Source organism: Peromyscus californicus, unplaced genomic scaffold, assembly GCF_007827085.1.
Source record: "Peromyscus californicus insignis strain IS unplaced genomic scaffold, ASM782708v3 Scaffold_21__1_contigs__length_65335640, whole genome shotgun sequence".
Taxonomy (NCBI): domain Eukaryota; kingdom Metazoa; phylum Chordata; class Mammalia; order Rodentia; family Cricetidae; genus Peromyscus; species Peromyscus californicus.
In genome coordinates this window covers 61,564,724-61,584,134 of record NW_026294514.1, presented here as the reverse complement: position 1 = coordinate 61,584,134, position 19,411 = coordinate 61,564,724, and the positions used below count along the sequence as shown (strand labels likewise).

At 46.3% G+C, this 19,411-nt stretch overlaps 1 protein-coding gene across 1 annotated transcript in view; it reads left to right on the top strand.

Moving 5' to 3' along the window:
• The window catches only part of Sag (S-antigen visual arrestin), a 42,495-nt gene that overhangs the window by 13,756 nt on the left and 9,328 nt on the right, over positions 1–19,411 (top strand). Inside the window, exons 7-13 of the mRNA XM_052750495.1 lie at positions 1,960–2,019; positions 5,448–5,524; positions 6,909–7,044; positions 8,168–8,252; positions 13,031–13,103; positions 16,373–16,510; positions 18,729–18,806. Coding sequence (XP_052606455.1) covers positions 1,960–2,019; positions 5,448–5,524; positions 6,909–7,044; positions 8,168–8,252; positions 13,031–13,103; positions 16,373–16,510; positions 18,729–18,806 — 647 coding nt within the window. The remainder of the gene's footprint in view (positions 1–1,959; positions 2,020–5,447; positions 5,525–6,908; positions 7,045–8,167; positions 8,253–13,030; positions 13,104–16,372; positions 16,511–18,728; positions 18,807–19,411) is intronic.

Genomic DNA, 19,411 nt, shown 5'->3' with positions numbered 1-19,411 from the left:
TGCCAGGACTATGCAGAGAAACCCTGTCTTGAAAATAGAAACAAACAAAATTCTTTAGTCCTGGGTGCTCCTATGCACCTGTGCTGAGAACCTGAAATGACATAACTTCTTTTGGTGACATGCCAATGCATATCAAAAACTGTTAGAGGCCAGGTATGTTGGTATATGCCTTTAATCCCAGTACTCAGGAGGCAGAGGCAGGAGGATCTCTGTAAGTTCAAGGCCAGCCTGGTCTACATAATGGGTTCCAGGTCAACCAGAGCTACACAGAGAGACCCTGTCTCAAAAACACAAAAAAATTAGGCCAGATGTAGTGGCATGTATCTTTAATATCAGCACTTGGGAGGTAGAGCCTGGCGGATTGCTGAGTTTGAGGCCAGTTTGGTATACACAGTGAGTTCTACATAAGATAGCCAGGGTACACAGAGAAATCCTGTCTCAACTCTCACCCCAAAGAATACAAAAAAAAATTTTAAAAAATCTTTAGAAATGGGATTTTTTTTTTAAAGATTTATTTATTTATTATGTATACAGTGTTCTGTCTGCATGTATCCCTGCAGGCCAGAAGAGGGAGCCAGATCTCATTACAGATGGCTGTGAGCCACCATGTGGGTGCTGGGAATTGAACTCAGGACCTCTGGAAGAACAGCCAGTGCTCTTAACCTCTGAGCCATCTCTCCAGCCCTGGGATTTTTTTTTTGAGACAGGTTCTCCAGGCTGTCCTGGAGCTCACTATGTAGATCAGGCTGCCCTCAAACTCAGATCCTCTTTCCTCTGCCTCCCAAGTGCATGAGCCAGCATGCCTGGCTAGTAATGAGATGAGATCTTTAGGTGCTGGAGGTATAGTTTGGTGCTGGAGCACTTGTGTAGCATGCACTAATTTGGTTTTTGAATTTGGTCCCCTGTACAGAAAAACAAACAAAAAACCCAACAAGCAACAGCCAAAGGCTGGAGAGATGGCTCAGCGGTTAGCTGCTCTTGCAGAGGACCAGGGGTCAGTGTTCAGCATCTGAATGGCAGCTTACACTTACCTATAACTCCAGTTTCAGAGGTTCCATCACCCTCTTTAGGGCTCCATGAGCGTCAGGCACACATGCAGTACACATATATACATGCAGGCAAAACACTCATACACATAACATTTAGAAAGTAATAAATCTTTTGAAAATGTGGCTTTTCAGCCATGAATAATGGCATACAATTGGAATCTCAGCAATATGGAAGCAGAGGCAGAAGGATTGAAAGTTCAGGGCCAGCATAGACTAAATAGAGAAAGACCCTGTGTCTCCCTCACCCCAAACAATAAACTATGATTCTAGTCTGAATCTGGTCCCTTTCTGGCAATGTAACACAGCATTAATTGGTAACACTGGACTAAAGGGTTTGAAGATATCTATTTATTGTGGCATTGTTTTATTTTGTTTGTTGTTGGTTTCTCAAGACAGGGTTTCTCTGTGTAAACAGCCCTGCCTGTCCTGGATCTCACTCTGTAGCCCAGGCTGGCCTCAAACTCACAGAGATCCACCTGCCTCTGCCTCCTGAGTGCTGGGATTACAGCACTGCTTGTGGTATTTTTTATAATGGCAAAAAAATTAAATACCATGAAAGTGCCCAACAAAGAGGAACGGCTACATGAAGTGTGCACTGTGGAAGCTCTGAGCACTGTGGAGAGAAATTGTAATTCATGGTGTGTAAAAACGGTTAGAAAGATTTCTGAGTAGGATAAGGGCTAGTGAGGCGAGCGAACCAGATAGTGAGACACATTTGGTCCCAGTGAACATGTGCCCTGTGTACAACTTCATTTGTGTGTTTTTATGCATGCTGGAGATTTTTAAATCAGTGTCCTGGGTGTTAGGGGAGCGGGAGAATTCTGTCTTTTCGTGTCATCTTGCATGATGGTTTTATACTGCATGTCGAATAGCCCCTCTGAATGAAATGGTTTTGTTTTTGTCTTTCCAGTTTCCTGACTACCTACCCTGTTCAGTGATGTTGCAGCCAGCTCCACAAGATGTAGGGAAGGTGAGTTAAAGAAGAAATGCCACAGGCCCCTCCTCTTTCAATAGGCTTTTGATGGTTTGTTTTTGAGGCAGGGTCTCATGTAACTGAGACTGACCTTGGACTCCTGATCTTCCTGCTGCCGCCCTTCCATGTGCTGGGATGATGGTCATGAGCCACCATGCCAGGTTTTCAGCAGACCTTTAAAGTAGCTTTTTATCATGGAAAATTTCAACTATACGCAAAGATAAAGGGCCCAGCTTAAAGACTCTCCATGACCCCACCACCCATCTCCAGCAATTATTAACCATGAACATTCTTGTGAACAAGAGATCAGAAGCTCCCAGGTCTCACATGTTAATGGAAAGTCACAGGCAACAACAAAAACCCACAAGCAGGGTGTATTAGCTGGCCACAGGTATCTGGAAAGCCTCAGGCTTGTGTGAGGGAGGGACAACAGGTGACATTTAAAGTCAGAATCCTTATGCTAAGAAGAGGGGAAAGCTCGACTCTGCAGCGAGAGAGGCCCCGATCCTTGTGGTGGAGGGAACATGTCCAGGCTCTTTCCTGCTAAACGAGGGGAGAAGGGATGAAGGGTGGGAGCTGAGGTCTGGGGGGAAGCATAGGAAAGCCAGGACTGGAGGACTTGGGTTTGAACCTGAGTGACATGGGAGCCACTGAATAGCAGGCCTTGAGTCAGGTGTACAAAGGGTCAAGAATGGATCTGAGGTTGGTCAGGCTTGTGCTGTGAAGGGGAAGGGAGGGAAAGGGGAGTGTGACCAAGATGGACTAGAGACTCCAGGCACAAAGGAAGGAATGAAGACCAGAGGAGAAGGGGACCAAGACTGACCGTGACGGCAGGTCTGCACCTGAGCATGGAGGACAGGGGACAGTGGTTGACAATGACAGGTGTAAGGACACTGTTCCTCAGGGTGGCATCATCACTCACTCGTGGTTCATAGATCAGAAATATCATTAAAACAAAAATGGGTGGGATGGACGCTCTCAGAACTGGTCACATGTTGCAAAGGTCAACGTCATGTCGGGAGAGTGGTTTCACACATATGTGTCTGTTTTCTAGGCCACACAGTAAATATTACTTCTAAAATATTTGAGTGCCGTGGTCCAGCGAAGCTGAGCACAGCTGAGATCAGGGATAAGGAGGTCACTCAAGAAAAGGGAGGCCAGGAACTAAGAAAATACACCTGAGCCATGTCAGATCCACCAGTGCTCTTTCAAGGAGGCTCCAAATCCTGATTCTTCCATGACCTTTCTGGAGTTTTACAACCCTGTGGAGGCCAGAGCCACTCCCATCCCCTGTATTCTTAGAGGGGAGAGCTTCTTAACTTGGTAGGAAGGCTTCTGGGCTAGGAACCTCCAGTATCCTAGAGCTGGAGACTTGGTTGCAGATGGGAGGCTTGAGGGACACATAGGAGATTATCAGATACATATATATAAACAAATATATAGAAATATAATACATATATATAACATTATATATGAATATAATACATGCCATTTTATGTATCATAAATTACATGTTACAATCATATATAATATTATAGTTTATTTGATGTTATATTAATAAAATGATAATATAATATACTTTACTACTATATAATGGTTACACAAAATAATGTCTTAACATTATATAATAGTTAACAGTGTATAATTTATAAGCAGAAATTTTTAAAATACATGATGTATTATTATGTTATTATTCAGTTTTATACACTATAGAGTGAGTGCTTCAGCCTAGGGCAGCCACAGAGCCCAGGGAGGCCTGTAGAAGTGTGTGACTTGTTCAGAGACCAACACAGAGTGGGGCAGATGGCTGGGATGGGTGGATGACGAAACAGGCTGCCTGCACATTGCCTGACTGATGGAAGGGACACTTGTTTCTTTACAACCTGCAGTTAAAAGGTGCTGTGTCCCTTAGTGTCAGAACCTTTAGTTCTGTTGTAACCGGAGGTGGAACTTTATGTCCTGACCACCTGTTCCCAAAAACCTAACAGCCGCTTCCCAAATTACCACACAGAAGCTTATATTAATTATAAATGCTTGGCAGATGGCTCAGGCTTATTACTAACTAGCTCTTACATTTAAATTAACCCATTCTATTAATCTATGTATTGCCATGTAGCCATGGCTTTTCTGGTCCTCTGGCATCTTGCTTCTTGGGCAGCTGGCTCACGTCTCCCCCAACTCCACCCCTCTTCCTCTGAGTCCTCAGTTTGCTTGTTCCACCTAACCTTATCCTGCCTTGCCATAGGCCAAAACAGCTTTATTATCAACCAATGAGAGCAACACATATTCACAGTGTACAGAAGGACCACCCCACAGCCGTCACCTGTAGCACTGAGACACAAGAGACATCCTTGCTGTCTCTGATTTTCTCTCTAGGCAGAGACCAGGACGTACTGGGCCTACACAGGGAACTGAGGACTGGGGATCACAGGCATATGGCATTTACTCCATCCATGAAGGCTTCAAAGTTCTCTTTCATTTTGAAAATTAGGTGATCTTACCATTTTACCTCATTTTGAAGGGGGAAAAAAATCAACCATTGTAAGCCATTGCTGTCTGGCCAGAGTTGACTTTGCAGGAGCCACTGAGGTCAGAATGTTTGCAACGCTGCAGAACATTCATGGATACTGCTCCCAGCCCCAAGAACCTCTGTGTCTGTCCCCACTGCTGTGTGCAGCATTTGTCAGAAGTTTTTGCAGGGTCAGGTTGTATATTTGTAAAGAAAGTAGAGGGAGGCATGGATGTACCAGGACTTGAGAAGCACATCTCGGGAGGCATGTTGACAGCTGTCCTTCTGTAGGACTCTCAGCCCCCTGCTTACTCCTTGTGGTGAACAATTTTATGTCAACCTGACACAGGCTAGAGTCATCTGAGAGGAGGGAGCCTCGGTTAAGAAAATGCCTCCATAAGATCAGGCTATTGGCAAACTTGTAGAGCGTTTTCTTAATTAGTGACTGATAGGGGAGAGCCCAGCCCACTGTGGGTGGTGCCATCCCTGGGCTGGTGGTCCTGGGTTCTATAAGAGAGCAGGCTGAGCAAGCCATGAGGAGCAAGCCAGTAAGCAGCACCTCTCCATGGCCTCTGCATCAGCTCCTGCCTCCGGGTTCCTGCCCCATTTGAGTTCCTGTCCTGACTTCCTTCAGTGATGAACAGTGATGTGGAAGCATAAGCCAAATAAACCTTTCCTCCCCAACTTGCTTTTGGTCATGGTGCTTTATCACAGCAATAGTAACCCTAACAAGGACACTCATCTTGCTGATGTTGGATTCCTAGTACACTTCTCCACTAGTCTCATGGAACAACCCCAAGAAAGACCCAGCTATGATGAAAAGCTAGGGTCATAGGTCTGCCTGCATGTGTGACCTTCTGCCCTAGCTGCTGGGAAGGGAGGTGCTAACCACTGTCCTGACACTTGTCTCCAACAGAGCTGTGGGGTCGACTTTGAGGTCAAAGCATTTGCCACAGACATCACAGATGGTGAAGAGGACAAGATCCCCAAGAAGTAAGAGTCCTCTTGTGGGACTGGGGAGGGTCTGGGTGGTATAGAGGTAAGGACAAGAAACAGCCCCACCTTATCCTGGTGTGGCAGAACTCTCCCCACAGGTTTCCTGTAGCTGGCTTCATGGAGCCCCCTGATCAGGGCAGATAAAAACTGAGCCATCATCCATTTATAAGTGGGTTGGGGGCAATAACTAATAATATGGGGTGGGGGATAAAAGAGAATGACAGTGAACTTGGCAACCTCAGGGACCCACGGGCCCCAAAACCTTCTGGGTCATTTCTTTCGTTTTCTTTCTTTTAATTTATTTATTTTCTCTTTTTAGTTTTTCTTTTCTTTTCTTTTCAAATGGTATCATACTGTAGCCAAGACTGGCCTGGAACTCATGAGGGTGGTCTTTCTGCCTCAGTTTCCCAAGCACTGGAATGCCAGGCTTAAGATACCATGTCTATTTTTTCTTTCTTGGAACTTTTTTTTTTTTTTTGGTGTTTTTTCGAGACAGGGTTTCTCAGTGTAGTGTTGGTGCCTGTCCTGGATCTCTCTCTGTAGACCAGGCTGGCCTCCAACTTACAGAGATCCTCCTGGCTCTACCTCCCAAGTGCTGGGATTAAAGGTGTGAGCCACCACCACCTGGCTCTTAGTTTTTTAAACTTATGATAATCTACACACACTATGAAGTTTATGATTCTAACCACTTTAAATGTATAACTCTGTAACACCAAGTATATTCACGTTTTGCCATCATCAGATCAAAGCTTTTGTATCATTCCAAACAGAATCTCTGTCACCAATAAACAGTCCTCCTACCAACCAGGTGCTTGATTTTCTTTTTAAATTTTTTTTTGATAATTTCATACATATATGAAGTAAAATATGATGATACACACCTCCACTTCCCTTCCTCCCCTCTACTTCTCCCGTATACTCCCAGCCCTCCCCCCAACTTTATGTCTCCTTTTTATTTGATAACTCACTTTCACTCCTAAGTCTCCACCTAGCCCATCTCTTCCAATATTTTCCTCATACTCAGCACCCATATCTCACAGTGCTGTGTGTTTCGATGTAGATCTGACCCATCATATTGTACGTACTAGGCAAGCACTCTACTCCCAAGCTCTGTGATTTTGATGCTTGTGATAGTGACAATGTGTCACAGTTACATGGCGCTCTAAAGCCTGGTCACATAAGTCATCTGAAACCATTGATACAGGCTCTCCTGAGAGAAGGCTAAGCTGAGTCTGGCAGGCTGAAAGGGATCCTTGAGGGCATTGCTGGTTCAGCATTCAGCTTCTGGGATCATGGAAGAGGGCCCTGGGAGGCTACTTTGAAGCCTGGGGGATGGGTGAGGGTGGGTACCAACCAGGACCCCTGGACCTTTTCTCCTCAGGAGCTCTGTGCGGTTACTGATCCGGAAAGTGCAGCATGCCCCTCCTGAGATGGGTCCCCAGCCCTGTGCTGAGGCAGCCTGGCAGTTCTTCATGTCTGACAAGCCCCTGCATCTCTCAGTCTCCCTCAGCAAAGAGGTAATCCACATCCCTATGGGGATTCAGGTCGGGGGTACAGACCACAGCCCCCTCACTGTGTGGACGCATCACAAGTCACCTTGTTCCTGCCGTGGTGGAATCATAGATGTTTGCAAATTGCCAGCTTATTTCCATTGATCTGGAGCTGGTCACCATGAGCCACCATGGCTTACCATTGCACTTGTTGGCTATCGCAATAGACTGGGGGCTGTGGAGATTAGAAGCAGACATCCTCTCCCATCCACCTTGGCCGTTTTCCACCCCGTCTCTAAAGCAGCACTGCTCACTGTATGACTTCAAATTGCTCACTTCCTTGGAAAATTCAGATTTCATAGAAAACTCACACGGCAGCCATATCGAGAATGATGTCATCGATGAGGATAGTCATGGTAGTAGAAGGTGAAGAGCAGCTGGCTAAGGCTCTTATGATGGTCCAGAGTCAGTGATACACAGGTTAGCCAGAGCCTCATGTAGTGTGTATACATGTGTGGGTGTGCCCACCCAGGGCTGGATAGCACAGGGTGTTGCTAGGTAAGGCTCCATCAGCCAGCTTTCCTAGTGCCTTCTTTTCATTTCACACATCCCATCTCCAAACAATGAAGTCAGGGCAGAGACTTAAAAGAGCTGGTTGTATCACATCCACAGTCAGGAACAGAGAAAAATGAACGAATGCATGCTCACTGGCTTGCTTACATTCAACTTGATTCCTCCACTCTTAATACAGTTCAGGACCTCCTGCCTAGAGAATGGTGCTGCCCACAGTGGGGCTGGCTCTGCCCACATTAATTAACAGTGAAGATAGCTCCCCACAGACATGCCCACAGACCAACGTGATGTAGACAATCCTTCATCAAGACTCTTCCCAGGTGATGTTAGGTTGTGTCAAGTTGACAATTAAAGCTAAACCATCACACCCCTCAACCCCCTTGGCCTTCTGCAGATGCGGCTGAACATGTTCATACCCTTCTCTAGAAGAAATGTCGCTATCATTTTAGTTTCTCTAGTACTGGGGTTATTTATTGGAAAGAGATTAAGAAAATCTTGGTCTCGAGAGTCCTCAGATCAAAGATTGTACCCCCACTGCACTCCATTCTTCTCTTCTGATGTCTCTCTCACTTTTCAGATATATTTCCATGGGGAGCCCATCCCTGTGACTGTGACAGTGACCAATAACACAGAGAAGACTGTGAAGAAGATTAAAGTGTTAGGTAGGACCTTCTAGAACTCAACCTCATGCTATTTCCTAGGGGCCACTCTGATCTGATAAGCCTCCACCTCACCTGTGTCCTTGCGTCTGCCTGTGGTTGCTGTTACCATTGACAGTAGGTCCTTAAAGAGGGAAGGACCTTAAAGGTCATCGCATTCAGGCTGTGGATATATCTCAGTTGGTAGAGCATGCAGGAAACCCTAGGTTCAATCCCAGCACCACATAAAGCAGGTGGTGCATGCCTAAAATTTCAGCACTTAGGAGGTAGAGACAGGAAGATCAGAAGTTCAAGTTGTCCTTGGTTATATGTCTATATTGAAGCCAGCCTGGGCAACATACCTAGATATGTCTATGTTGAGCCCCTACCTCAAAACAAGTCATTGTATTCACCATCATGGTCTCTTAGGTTGCCTTTTGTCTTGGTGCTTTGTCTCCTACAGATGCCCTTCCCATCTTCCCATGATCATGCCATCCCAGAGACACCCCTCTGAGCCAGGTCTCACTTGGGAAGTCCAGGGAGAAGTGTCTCTCTCTCTCTCTTTTTTTTGTTTGTTTGTTTAATTATTTATTTTATGTGTATGGGTGTTTTGCCTGTGTGTGTCCATACCATATGCATGCCGTGCCTGTGGAGGCCAGAGAGGGCATCAGATCCCCTGGAACAGGTGGTTGTTAGCTGCCCTGTAGGTTTGGGGACTTGAACCTGGATGCTCTGGAAGAGCAGCCAGTACTCTTAACCACTGAGCCATTTCTCCAGCCCCATTTCCCTTTTTGGGCAAGTGAGAGTTTCTATTGATAAATACAGCAAGTGTATTGAAAACATGGGGCTTAATCTGTGGGCTCCTGGTATCCCACCCTTGAATCCCAGTTGGTACCCACAGTAGTGGCTCCTTGCCCTTCTTCCCAAGCCTATAGGCACTAAGTAGAGCTCCCACATAGGAGTGCTTCATGAATAGTGAAGTGAGATGTCTCACCTTGAATCATCATCTAGTGAGGATCAACCCTGTTGTATACTACAGTAGAGTGCCCCCCACCCCACATTTACTGCTCCTATATATTATTTCCTCAACTCAAAGCCCATCCAAGTGCAGGTCTTAGAGTATCGTGGCACATACCTATCATCCCAGCACCCGGGAGACTTAGGCAGGAGGATTATGAGTTTGAGGCCAGTCTGGGTAACATACCTATATTTTGTCTCAAAACATTAAAAGTATAGATCAACAACAAAATATGTATGTAGGTCTTTGTGGGCAAAACAAACAAACAAACAAAAACCACAATGGATTGACCTGGGAGAGTAAATTCAGACTTCAACTTCCAACTAAGGTAGATTTACAATGTCAGAGTAATTAGCCATCCCAGGTTACCCAGGACAAAGGATATGGGCATTTCAATGTTAAAATAGGCATTGTAGCTGGGCTCAGCTAGCAAGAGGATCAGGAGTTCAAGGCCAGCCACAGTTTCATGTAGAGGCCAGTCTACATTATGTGAAATTCCACTTTTAAAAAAGCTAGTGATATCGCTCAGTTTGTAGCATGCTTGCTGGGTATAGGCAAGGTCCTTCAGTATGTGTAATCTTCAGTGTGCACATGCGCACTCTCGCATGCGAGTGTGCGTGCACACACACACACACACACACACACACACACACACGCACGTAAATAGGGTTTGTTTTATGCAAACCATGGGTGGTTGTGCAGTCCAGTTATCTGCTGTGGTTTCAATGTGTCCACTGAAAGCTTATGTGTTTGGAACTTAATCCTCACATTCATACGTTAATGATATTTGCAGGTAAGACTTTGGGAAGTAGCTAGGGTCAAATGAGGTTATGAGGAAGGACCTGTAATGACATTAGTGGCTTTGTAAGAAGTAAAGAGGCTTAAATTAGCACACCTGCCCTGCCCCCACCATTTGAGGTCCCCTGCTATTATGATCAAACAGGAAGGCCCTTATCAGATGCCAGTACCACTTGGGAGACCCAGGTTCCAGAGCCAGGGGCTAATTAAACCTCCATTCTTTATAAGTGGTATTGTCTATGGTATTCAGCTATAGCAACAGATAGTGGGCTAACATGTTCCTCTTTCCCTATATGTCCATCCCTACATGTCCATAATAAGATGAAGTTCAGTTTGTGTGCGTGCATATTAGAGATTCTATATTTTTTCTTATTGCTAATATGAATATTAATTTATCCTTGTTTTATGTCAGTGTAGTTCTCTGTAGGACTGAGTTATTCAGCATATTGTATGTAGTGTCATACCTTGGTCTATGTGGTAGAGTCTATCTGTCCATTCAGGCTGCTGTAGCAAAAATACCATAAATTAGGTGGCTCTCACACACATTGAGATGTGGTCCTCAAACTTGTGATCCTCCTGCCCCTGCCTCCCTAGTACTGGTATTTGCAGGTGTGTGCCACTATATTCAGCTAATAACAAATAGTTATTTCTGGCAGTTCTGGAGGCTGGGAAGTTCAAGATCAAGATGCTGGTAGATTGGTGTGATGAGGCCCTCATATTCCAGCAAGTTCCTGGAACCTCCTTTATAAGACCATTCATCCTGTTCATGAGTGTGTCCATTCCCATGACCACATCACTTCCCCAAAGAGTCCTCCTCATAATAATAATGAATGAATGCCTCCTTGGGCTAGTGAGATGAGCTGGTAAAAGTGCTTGTTTCCCAGCCTGGTGATGTGAGTTTGATCTCTGGAACCCACATGGTGAAAGGAGAGAACTGACTCTCCTACAGGTTGTCCTCTGACCCCCAGACAAGTGCCTTGACATGTACATGGCTCTCTTCAATTATGCAAATTTAAGAAATAATGTCACCTTGCAGTTATAATTCCAACTTTGAAAGAGTAGAAGCAAACTTTGAGAAACAGCAGCAAAAACTGATAAAGTATCATCAAATACTGGTATTTAAAATTATGTCTCAGCCAGGCCTTGCACTCGGGAGCCTGGGGCAGTATTGTGAGCTTTAGGCCTGCCTTCGGTACACAGTAAAACCTGTTTCAAAATAAAAATAGCTCTCAAGATTTATTGAATACTAGCAGCAAAACTAATGACCTTAAAAGAAGCTGTTGAATTTTCTGAAACAAAATGTTAACAGCTTTCTATAAGTTGGACACATGATGGGTGCCTTAAATTGTTTCTTTCAGCAGCGTGGTGATGCTACACGCCTTTAATCCCAGCACTCAGGAGTTCAAGGCCAGCCTGGTCTACAGAGTGAGTTCCAGGACAGTCAGAGCTACACAGTGAAACCCTGTCTTGAAAAACCAAAACAACAATGTTTTTAATTAATTTTTAAAATATTTAATTATTTTATGTGTATGAGTAACCTGTCTTCAGGCACACCAGAAGAGGGAATCAGATCCCATAACAGATGATTGTGAGCCACCATGTGGTTACTGGGAACTGACCTCAGGACCTCTGGAAGAGCAGCCAATGCTCTTAACTGCTGAGCCATTTCTCCAGCCTGATTTTGTTTTTCTTGCTGCAATGGAGTCTCGGATGTTCAGGTTGCAGCTGAGGCTGTCCCTGAACTCCTGATCCTCTGCCTTGCCCTTCCGAGTCTTGTGGGCATCAGCCACCAGTCTCAGCTTCATTGTTATTGTGTTGTTTTCTGAGGCGGGGCCTTTCTTGTCTATCTTGCTGGGTGGACGAGGCTATCCTCAAGCTTGCAGAGTCCCTCTTGTCTCTCTCTTCTGAGTGCCAGGATTTACAGGTGTGTACCATCATGTGTGTGCATGCATATACATGCATGTAGAGACCAGAGAACAATCTCCAGTCTGGTTACTCAGGTATCACTCCTCCACACATACACTTTTTTTGGGACAAGATTTCTTACTGGCCTGGAGCTCACCAAGGAGGCTAGGCTAGCTGGTCAGCAAGCTCTGCTCTAGGGATTCATTCCCCTGTGTCTGCTTCCCAAGTGCAGGGATATGTGTCTACCTGAGAATTAGTGTAGGCCTTTGTGCTTTCAAGGCCCAAAGCCATCTCCCCAGCCCATCTTTGTTTTACATTTATTGTCTGTGTGTGTATGGTGTGTGTGTGTGTGTGTGTGTGTGTGTGTGTGTGTGTGTGTGTGTGTGCATATGCCACAGAATATGTGTGGAGATCAGAGGACAGCCTGTGTGAGTCAGTTCTCTCCTTCCATTGTATGGGTTCCAGGAATTGAACTCATGACATCAGGCTTAGTGACATCTCCCTAGTGCCAGCCTTTCTTTTATTCTTCAGACCTGTACTACGAAATCGTCATCCTCATTTTCCTGGTGGGGGAATTGAGGTTTAGAGGAACTAAAGAATTTCCCCCATGGAGATTTGAGCCTAAGTAGTCAGGATGCAGAGCCATCCTCTCTGTCCACCATATCACACAGTGGATGGTCATGTGTTGCTTCGGGCAGGTTTCCAGAAAGCTTAGGGACTGGGAAGACAGTACTCCTTCTGTAAGATGGAGGATGATGGAAAGGGGCTGGGTTTGTAGGCGAGTACATGGTGAGTTCTGAGATGCTGGAGACACCATGCCTTTGGATAAGGACACCCAGTATAGATCATGGGCTTGCAGGAGAGGGGGGAGCTCTTGGGAGCTGCATCTGAAAGCCTAGTGTTTTGGTGGGAATTAACTCAGAGCAAGTCACTGGTGTACAGCGATGGCCTGAAACCAGACCTTGAAAAGTTGCAGCCTTTAAACTGGGGGCTGAGAAAGCCAGAACTCGATCTGATGGTGTGTCTCCTGGAAGGTGTGAGGGCCCGCCCTGTTCACCTCCCTCCTGTCTTCCCTTTGCAGTGGAACAAGTAGCCAATGTGGTTCTTTACTCAAGTGATTATTACGTCAAGCCTGTGGCCGCAGAGGAGACACAGTAAGTCTCGGTTGGCTTCCCACTTCCTGGGCGGCCAGCCCACTTTGTCAACTTCCTCTTCTCAAGAGGAAACTAGAATGCCCCTCCAGGCCCCCGGCCTTTGCTTTCTTCCCCTTTTCTCACATCAAGGGCTACAAAGCAAGTCACCTTTGGGGCCCATCTCTTAGGCTGCAAGATAAGGCTTCATGAACAAGGGATCAAAGAGGAGATATCTAGAGAGAAATGTCACCATGGGAGCATCACAGACTCTGCCTATCCTTGGAATGTGTTGATAGGAATGGGGTGCTCTTTCTGTCCCCAGAAGATGATTAAATGAGCTATCAGCCCAGGGTAGGGCCGTCCTATATATATAGTAGAGTTGGGGTTTAATAAAGGTATTTTAGGAATTGAGGAGATAGCTCAGTAGTTAAGTGCATGTACTGCTCTTACAGAGGACCTAAGTTTGCTTGTTTGTCCCAGCACCCTTGTTATATGGCTCATAAATGCCTATAACTTCAGCTCCAGGAAATCTGATACCAATGGCCTCTGTGTGCACCTACACACACACACACACACACACACACACACACACATGCACACACACACATGCACAAGCACACCGCCTGACTTTGAGGTCAAGTTCTTAATCCACGGGCAGGGTAGAGAGGCTTGGATATGCTTCTCTGCTTTGTCTAACTAGCATGTTCTATACAGAAAACATTACCAGGGTGACAGGAAGGTTAGAGTGAAAGGGAGGGTTGGGTACTAAGGAAAGAAAACCTGAGGTCATATTAAAGAAAAACATCATATTATATATTTAGACCCACAGTAAGCTACTACTCAAAACAAAGACAGCCTTGCGTTTAAGTGTAGTATATAGTGTTAAGAAAGAGAAGAGCAGGGCTGGAGTGATGGCTCAGTGGTTAAGAGCACTGACTGCTCTTCCAGAGGACTCGGGTTCAATTCCCAGCACCCACATGGTGACTCACAACTGTCTGTAACTCTAGTAACAGGAGATCCCATCACACCCTCTTCTGGCCTCTGAGGGCACCACGAATGCAGTACACAGACATATATACAAGTAAAACACTCATACACATAAGATAATAATAAAATGAAGTCGAAAGAGAAAGAAAGAAAGAAAGAAAGAAAGAAAGAAAGAGAGAAAGAAAGAAAGAAAGAAAGAAAGAGAGAAAGAAAGACAAGAAAGAAAAGAACACCTCACAGCTGACTTCCTTATGCCAGGCTGGGTCTGTTCACATTTGGTTCAAGGAGTAGGGAGTCTTGGCCTTGGCTGCCTTTTGGCAGATACTCCACAGCTGTGGGGCTCATTGTCCTGATAAGAGTTTTTTTTCTGATATATATATTATATATATATATATATATATATCATATATACATGCATATATACACATCTCCCATTTCCTGTTTCTCATTCAAAACTTTGTGTGCTTTTTAGACCAAATGATCCTCAGGGAAGTGAAAACCATTCTGAGATTTCCCTGAGGGCAAAAGGAGTCTAGAAATGGGGTCAGATCACGTTAGCTTTTTCATTGTTGAGGCAAATACCTGAGAAAACAAACTCTCATTCATGGTTTCTGTCCGTCACAGCAGGTGGGCGTGGCAGGGAAGAACAGCTCAGGAAACAGCATGCCTGCACTAGTGGGGTGTCGCCCTTTTTTCTCTCCGACTACAGCCAGGCTTCCAGCCAATGAGATGGCGGCATTTGTATTCAGGGCAATCTTGCCCTCTGGGTTAATCTTCTCTGGAAATGTTCTCACAGACACATCCAGAGTTGTGCTTTTCAAATCTCCTAGGCACTTCTCAAGAAAATCCGTTAAGACTAATCCTCATACTGGTCTCAGCCACTCAGAAGACTGTAGCACCCAAGCCAGTCTTCCAGACACACCCAGCCCCTGGGACTCTGGTGGGCAGGCTTCCTCAAACCAGGTCAAACCTGACTTCAAAAATGCTGCTGCTAGCCGGGCGGTGGTGGCGCATGCCTTTAATCCCAGCACTCGGGAGGCAGAGCCAGGCGGATCTCTGTGAGTTCGAGGCCAGCCTGGGCTACCAAGTGAGTTCCAGGAGAGGCACAAAGCTACACAGAGAAACCCTGTCTCGAAAAACCAAAAAAAAAAAAAAAAAATGCTGCTGCTGACACGGTCTGGGATCCTAATTGCCCTAGGCACAGCTGTGGGCCTGGCATAGTCCTTCAGAAAGTTCCACTACAGTAAAGGCTATCATGCTAGCCCCCAGGGCCCCCTTCGTGACCATCAAGCTGGAGAGAGAGAGTCCACCATGACCCAGGTGAGAGGATGTGGCCACCCCTAGCTCAAACAAAACATTGCAAAGGGCTTTCTGTACTCACCCACCAGAGACAGGCGAAGCCAGAGCTGCTTTAGACTCCTCATGGGGAGCAAACAGGGAAGCCCTTCCCGTGGGATGTCTGGGAACTTATTCAGGAAGTGGTCCTGATGCTTCCAGCCGACATTTGCAGGCCACACCCTGCCTTCTGCCCTCAGCCCAGGTCTGGTGCCTAGTATGTGAACTGTAGAATGAATACTGCAGCCCAGAGGCCACTTTGGGGTCCCAGGAATGCTGTGTCCCCAACTGAGTCCCAGAACTGTCCCTTGGCCCAGGGTTCCTTATATCTATCAGACATAGGGAAAGCCACAGGCCTCTGAAGAAGCCCTAGTAAAGAAAGAGATGTGCTGCTTTGAATGAAAGCAGAGTGATCTGCCTGGATAATAGGCCCACCATTAGTCACACACTGACTGTCCTTCTATGGACAGTTTTTGGCTACAGTGGTCCTGTATGAGCTTTTTTCGTTTTCTTTTCTTTCTTTCTTTCTTTTTTTTGTTTGGTTTTTCAAGACAGGGTTTCTCTGTAGCTTTGGAGCCTGTCCTGGAAGCCGCTCTGTAGACCAGGCTGGCCTCGAACTCACAGAAATCTGCCTGTCTCTGCCTCCTGAGTGCTGGGATCAAAGGTGTGTGTCACCACCACCCAGCTGCTGCCTCTTCTTCTTCTTCTTCTTCTTCTTCTTCTTCTTCTTCTTCTTCTTCTTCTTCTTCTTCTTCTTCTTCTTCTTCTTCTCCTTCTTCTTCTTCTTCTGAGACAGGGTCTCTATCTATCCTGGAGCTTGCTATGTTGACCAGGCTGGCCTTGAATTCACAGAGATCCCCTTTACCTTGTAAGGAGGCTTTGACTCTGAAAATGCTCATGACAGATAGGATCTTGAGGTGTGGATGGTGGCCGTGACAGCCATCAACTCTCTGTGGTTCTTCCTCAAGAGAAAAAGTGCAGCCAAACAGCACTCTGACCAAGACGCTGGTGCTGGTGCCCCTGCTGGCGAACAACAGAGAGAGGAGAGGCATTGCACTGGATGGGAAGATCAAGCATGAGGACACAAACCTGGCCTCCAGCACCATGTGAGTCCTGTAGGCTCTGTCTGCGAACGGGCCACCAGTGCAGACTGGTACGGGGATGCCCATCAGCCTTACACCAACCACAGTGCCACCGCCTGCCCTCTGGGTGGCCATGGCCACATTCCTTGAGTTTTCCTGTCTGTAAAGTGGGAGTAATCACAGTTCCGATTTCACATGCCAGTGATGACTAATTAGGACAGTGTATGTAAAGTGTGGTGTCTGACACTCAGAGCATTCCGGAAGTGTCAGTTACATCCAAAAGAATTGTTAGCTCATGTGGTACCCTGAACACGTAAACTGAGTTACCGCATTTGGCTATTTTCATTCATTCATTTCCGTCTCGAAAGATTGGAAGACCTACTGGCTGCTGATAGGCACCAGATTTTCAGGAAAAGGAGAGCTGATTCTGTGTGCCTATTCTGTCTTGGAGAACCACTAGCTGGTTTTTTGGCAAAAGATCTAGGGGAAAAATCTCTGTGCTGAAGCTAGCTGCTAGTTGCCCTTCTGGGCTTGATTTGCTGGGAGACTGTAGGCTGCTAAATGCTGAAGGTGTGAGGCAGGAGCCAAGATCTAGGCTTGAGACCTTACTTCCCTCTCCCATAGGATGTGCTGGGGGCTCCCTTCTGGCCTTACCAGGCTGCCCTCAGAGGTGATGTCAGGAGAAAGAGGAAGTGTTCTGACTCATATGGACCTGTAGCTCACATTATGTGAGGCCAGTAGTGGGGCAATGAATATTTGCCAGAATGAAGGTGGAAATCAAGGGATTTTCTGAGGATAATTTGCCAACTGTCTCTGTAAGATTCTAAAGTCGTGCTCATGAAATTCCAGGGAAAGAAAATGATGCCCTAGATCAATTTAAGGGAGCAATCAGCTGATGCCAGTGGTACTTACTTCTACGAAGTCATTTTTACAACATATGGGGTGGTTTACAAACACTCACACCTCTCCACACCTTTGTGAAGAAGCTGTAACTGAGCTTACTTTTTATACATTGGGCAGTGAGCCCTCAGTAGAACCAGGATGAGAAACTTGTGGAGGGTTCCTGAATGAGTTAATTATTGAGCAAGTCCACTCTGCACTGGCGCTCCCACTCAGGAAAGTGATGGGGAGAACCCTGGCAGTCCCAGGCATACTCTGTTCCCTGTGTTTGGGCCTTCCATATGGCACAGGTTCACAAGCCAATCCCAGCAAGAGCATGGTCTCAGCTGTGCCTCCATCCTCCCATCAGATGGTGATGCTCTTTGGGGAGTGTTGTAGTCCTAGAGCACAGGATCCAGCAGAAGGCCTCTGGGGCTAGACACAATTCCCGGTGCCTGGCTCCAGATCCCAGGACTGCCAGCATAACTTCCCTCTGCCTCCTGCCTTCAGAGTTCTCCATTGAGATTTTTGTTGTGGTTCATAGTAGCTTATCTAGATTTCATGGTTATCTTTCGTCTCATAATTCCTGTTGTCAGACATCATGGAATACTTAAGTCTTTCATGTTGGGTCATAGGAGATAATAAACTCTGGCAAAATGCCCAGTGGGGAACTTGATTGAGAGTGGGAATTCCATACGTGATCACTGAGCCTGGAGTTACCCTTCACTCTGGTCACATCTCATGCTCCTTGTCATCCATTTAAGCTTTCCCTTGCTGTCGGTGCCATGCTGGCTGCTGGGCACACAGAGCTTTTGGGTACAGGAACAATTGTGATCCTGTGATCGAGTTACAGGAGAGTGTCCCTCTGCCTTTCTCATGAGCAGAACACAAGAGCGGGCAGGCAGTCCTACCTGGCTGTGTCCAGGAAGGCTTTATAGCTGGAGGTATTGGGGTGCAGGAGAAGGGCCTTCTGGGCAGGTTTGGAATTGGGAAGAGTGGTGCGTAGAGGCCTCAGGGCATAGCTGGGTAGGATGTGGCAAACGTACCTCACAGACTGCTTGCTGAAGCTGGAACCTGGATGGACTGAACTCAGGCTTCAGGGGAGGATTCGGCAGCTCTGAATGGTGGGCAGGGCATGGCAGGGAGAAGGAGGGTATAGGAGAATGAAATAGATCAGAAGCTGAGCCTTGAGAAGGAGGACAGATGCTGTGCCCAGTGTGAACAGGGAAAAATGCGGAAAACCCACTCCTTAGCCCCACAAGTGGAGAAAGACATGTGGCCAATCTATGGAATTCTCCAGTTCCAAGACAACAGCTTCAGAATTCTACTCTCATAATCCTTCTCCTTCTTTTTGATTGGGCAGTATCAAGGAGGGCATCGATCGGACTGTCATGGGCATCCTGGTGTCCTACCATATCAAGGTGAAGCTCACAGTGTCAGGGTAAGTGATGGGTGCTCCATCTCCATCTGGCCGGTTCCTCTCCTGAATGACTAGTAGGTAGATAGCAAAGGAAACCCGAAGTGCCTGCTGATGCCTACATAGAGTTTGGCGAGGTTCCATTTGCTGGTCTCTGCAGTTTTGTTGGAGGCGATGTGTACTGGAAAAGCAAACCCAAATACATGCACTGTCAGTACCGCTAAGCGGAAGTGGGTGTACATCTGCACACACAGTGGAAGCTGAAGGGCAGGAATGACAGTCGGATCCTTTTGCAAAAGTAAATTGCCTTGCTCAGTTAAAAAAAAAAAAGAATGACATCAGTTTAATTTTCAAATTTCAAAAAGACTTGCAGCTGCAAGTGAACTCTCTGTAAATCTTCCTTGTGTGGCATGAGTCACTTTGGGAGGCTGAGGCAGGATTAAGAGGCATGGTCAGCCTGTGATACATAGTGAGACTCTGATTTTGTTTTTGTTTTATAAATTGGGGCTGGACGTGCAGCCCAGTTGGCAGAGTGCTTGCCTGGCAGGCACAAAGCCTTGCCTTTGATCCGTACCACCCAATAAACTGGAAGTGGTATCCCGGGTCTGTAATTCAGCATTGCAAGATAG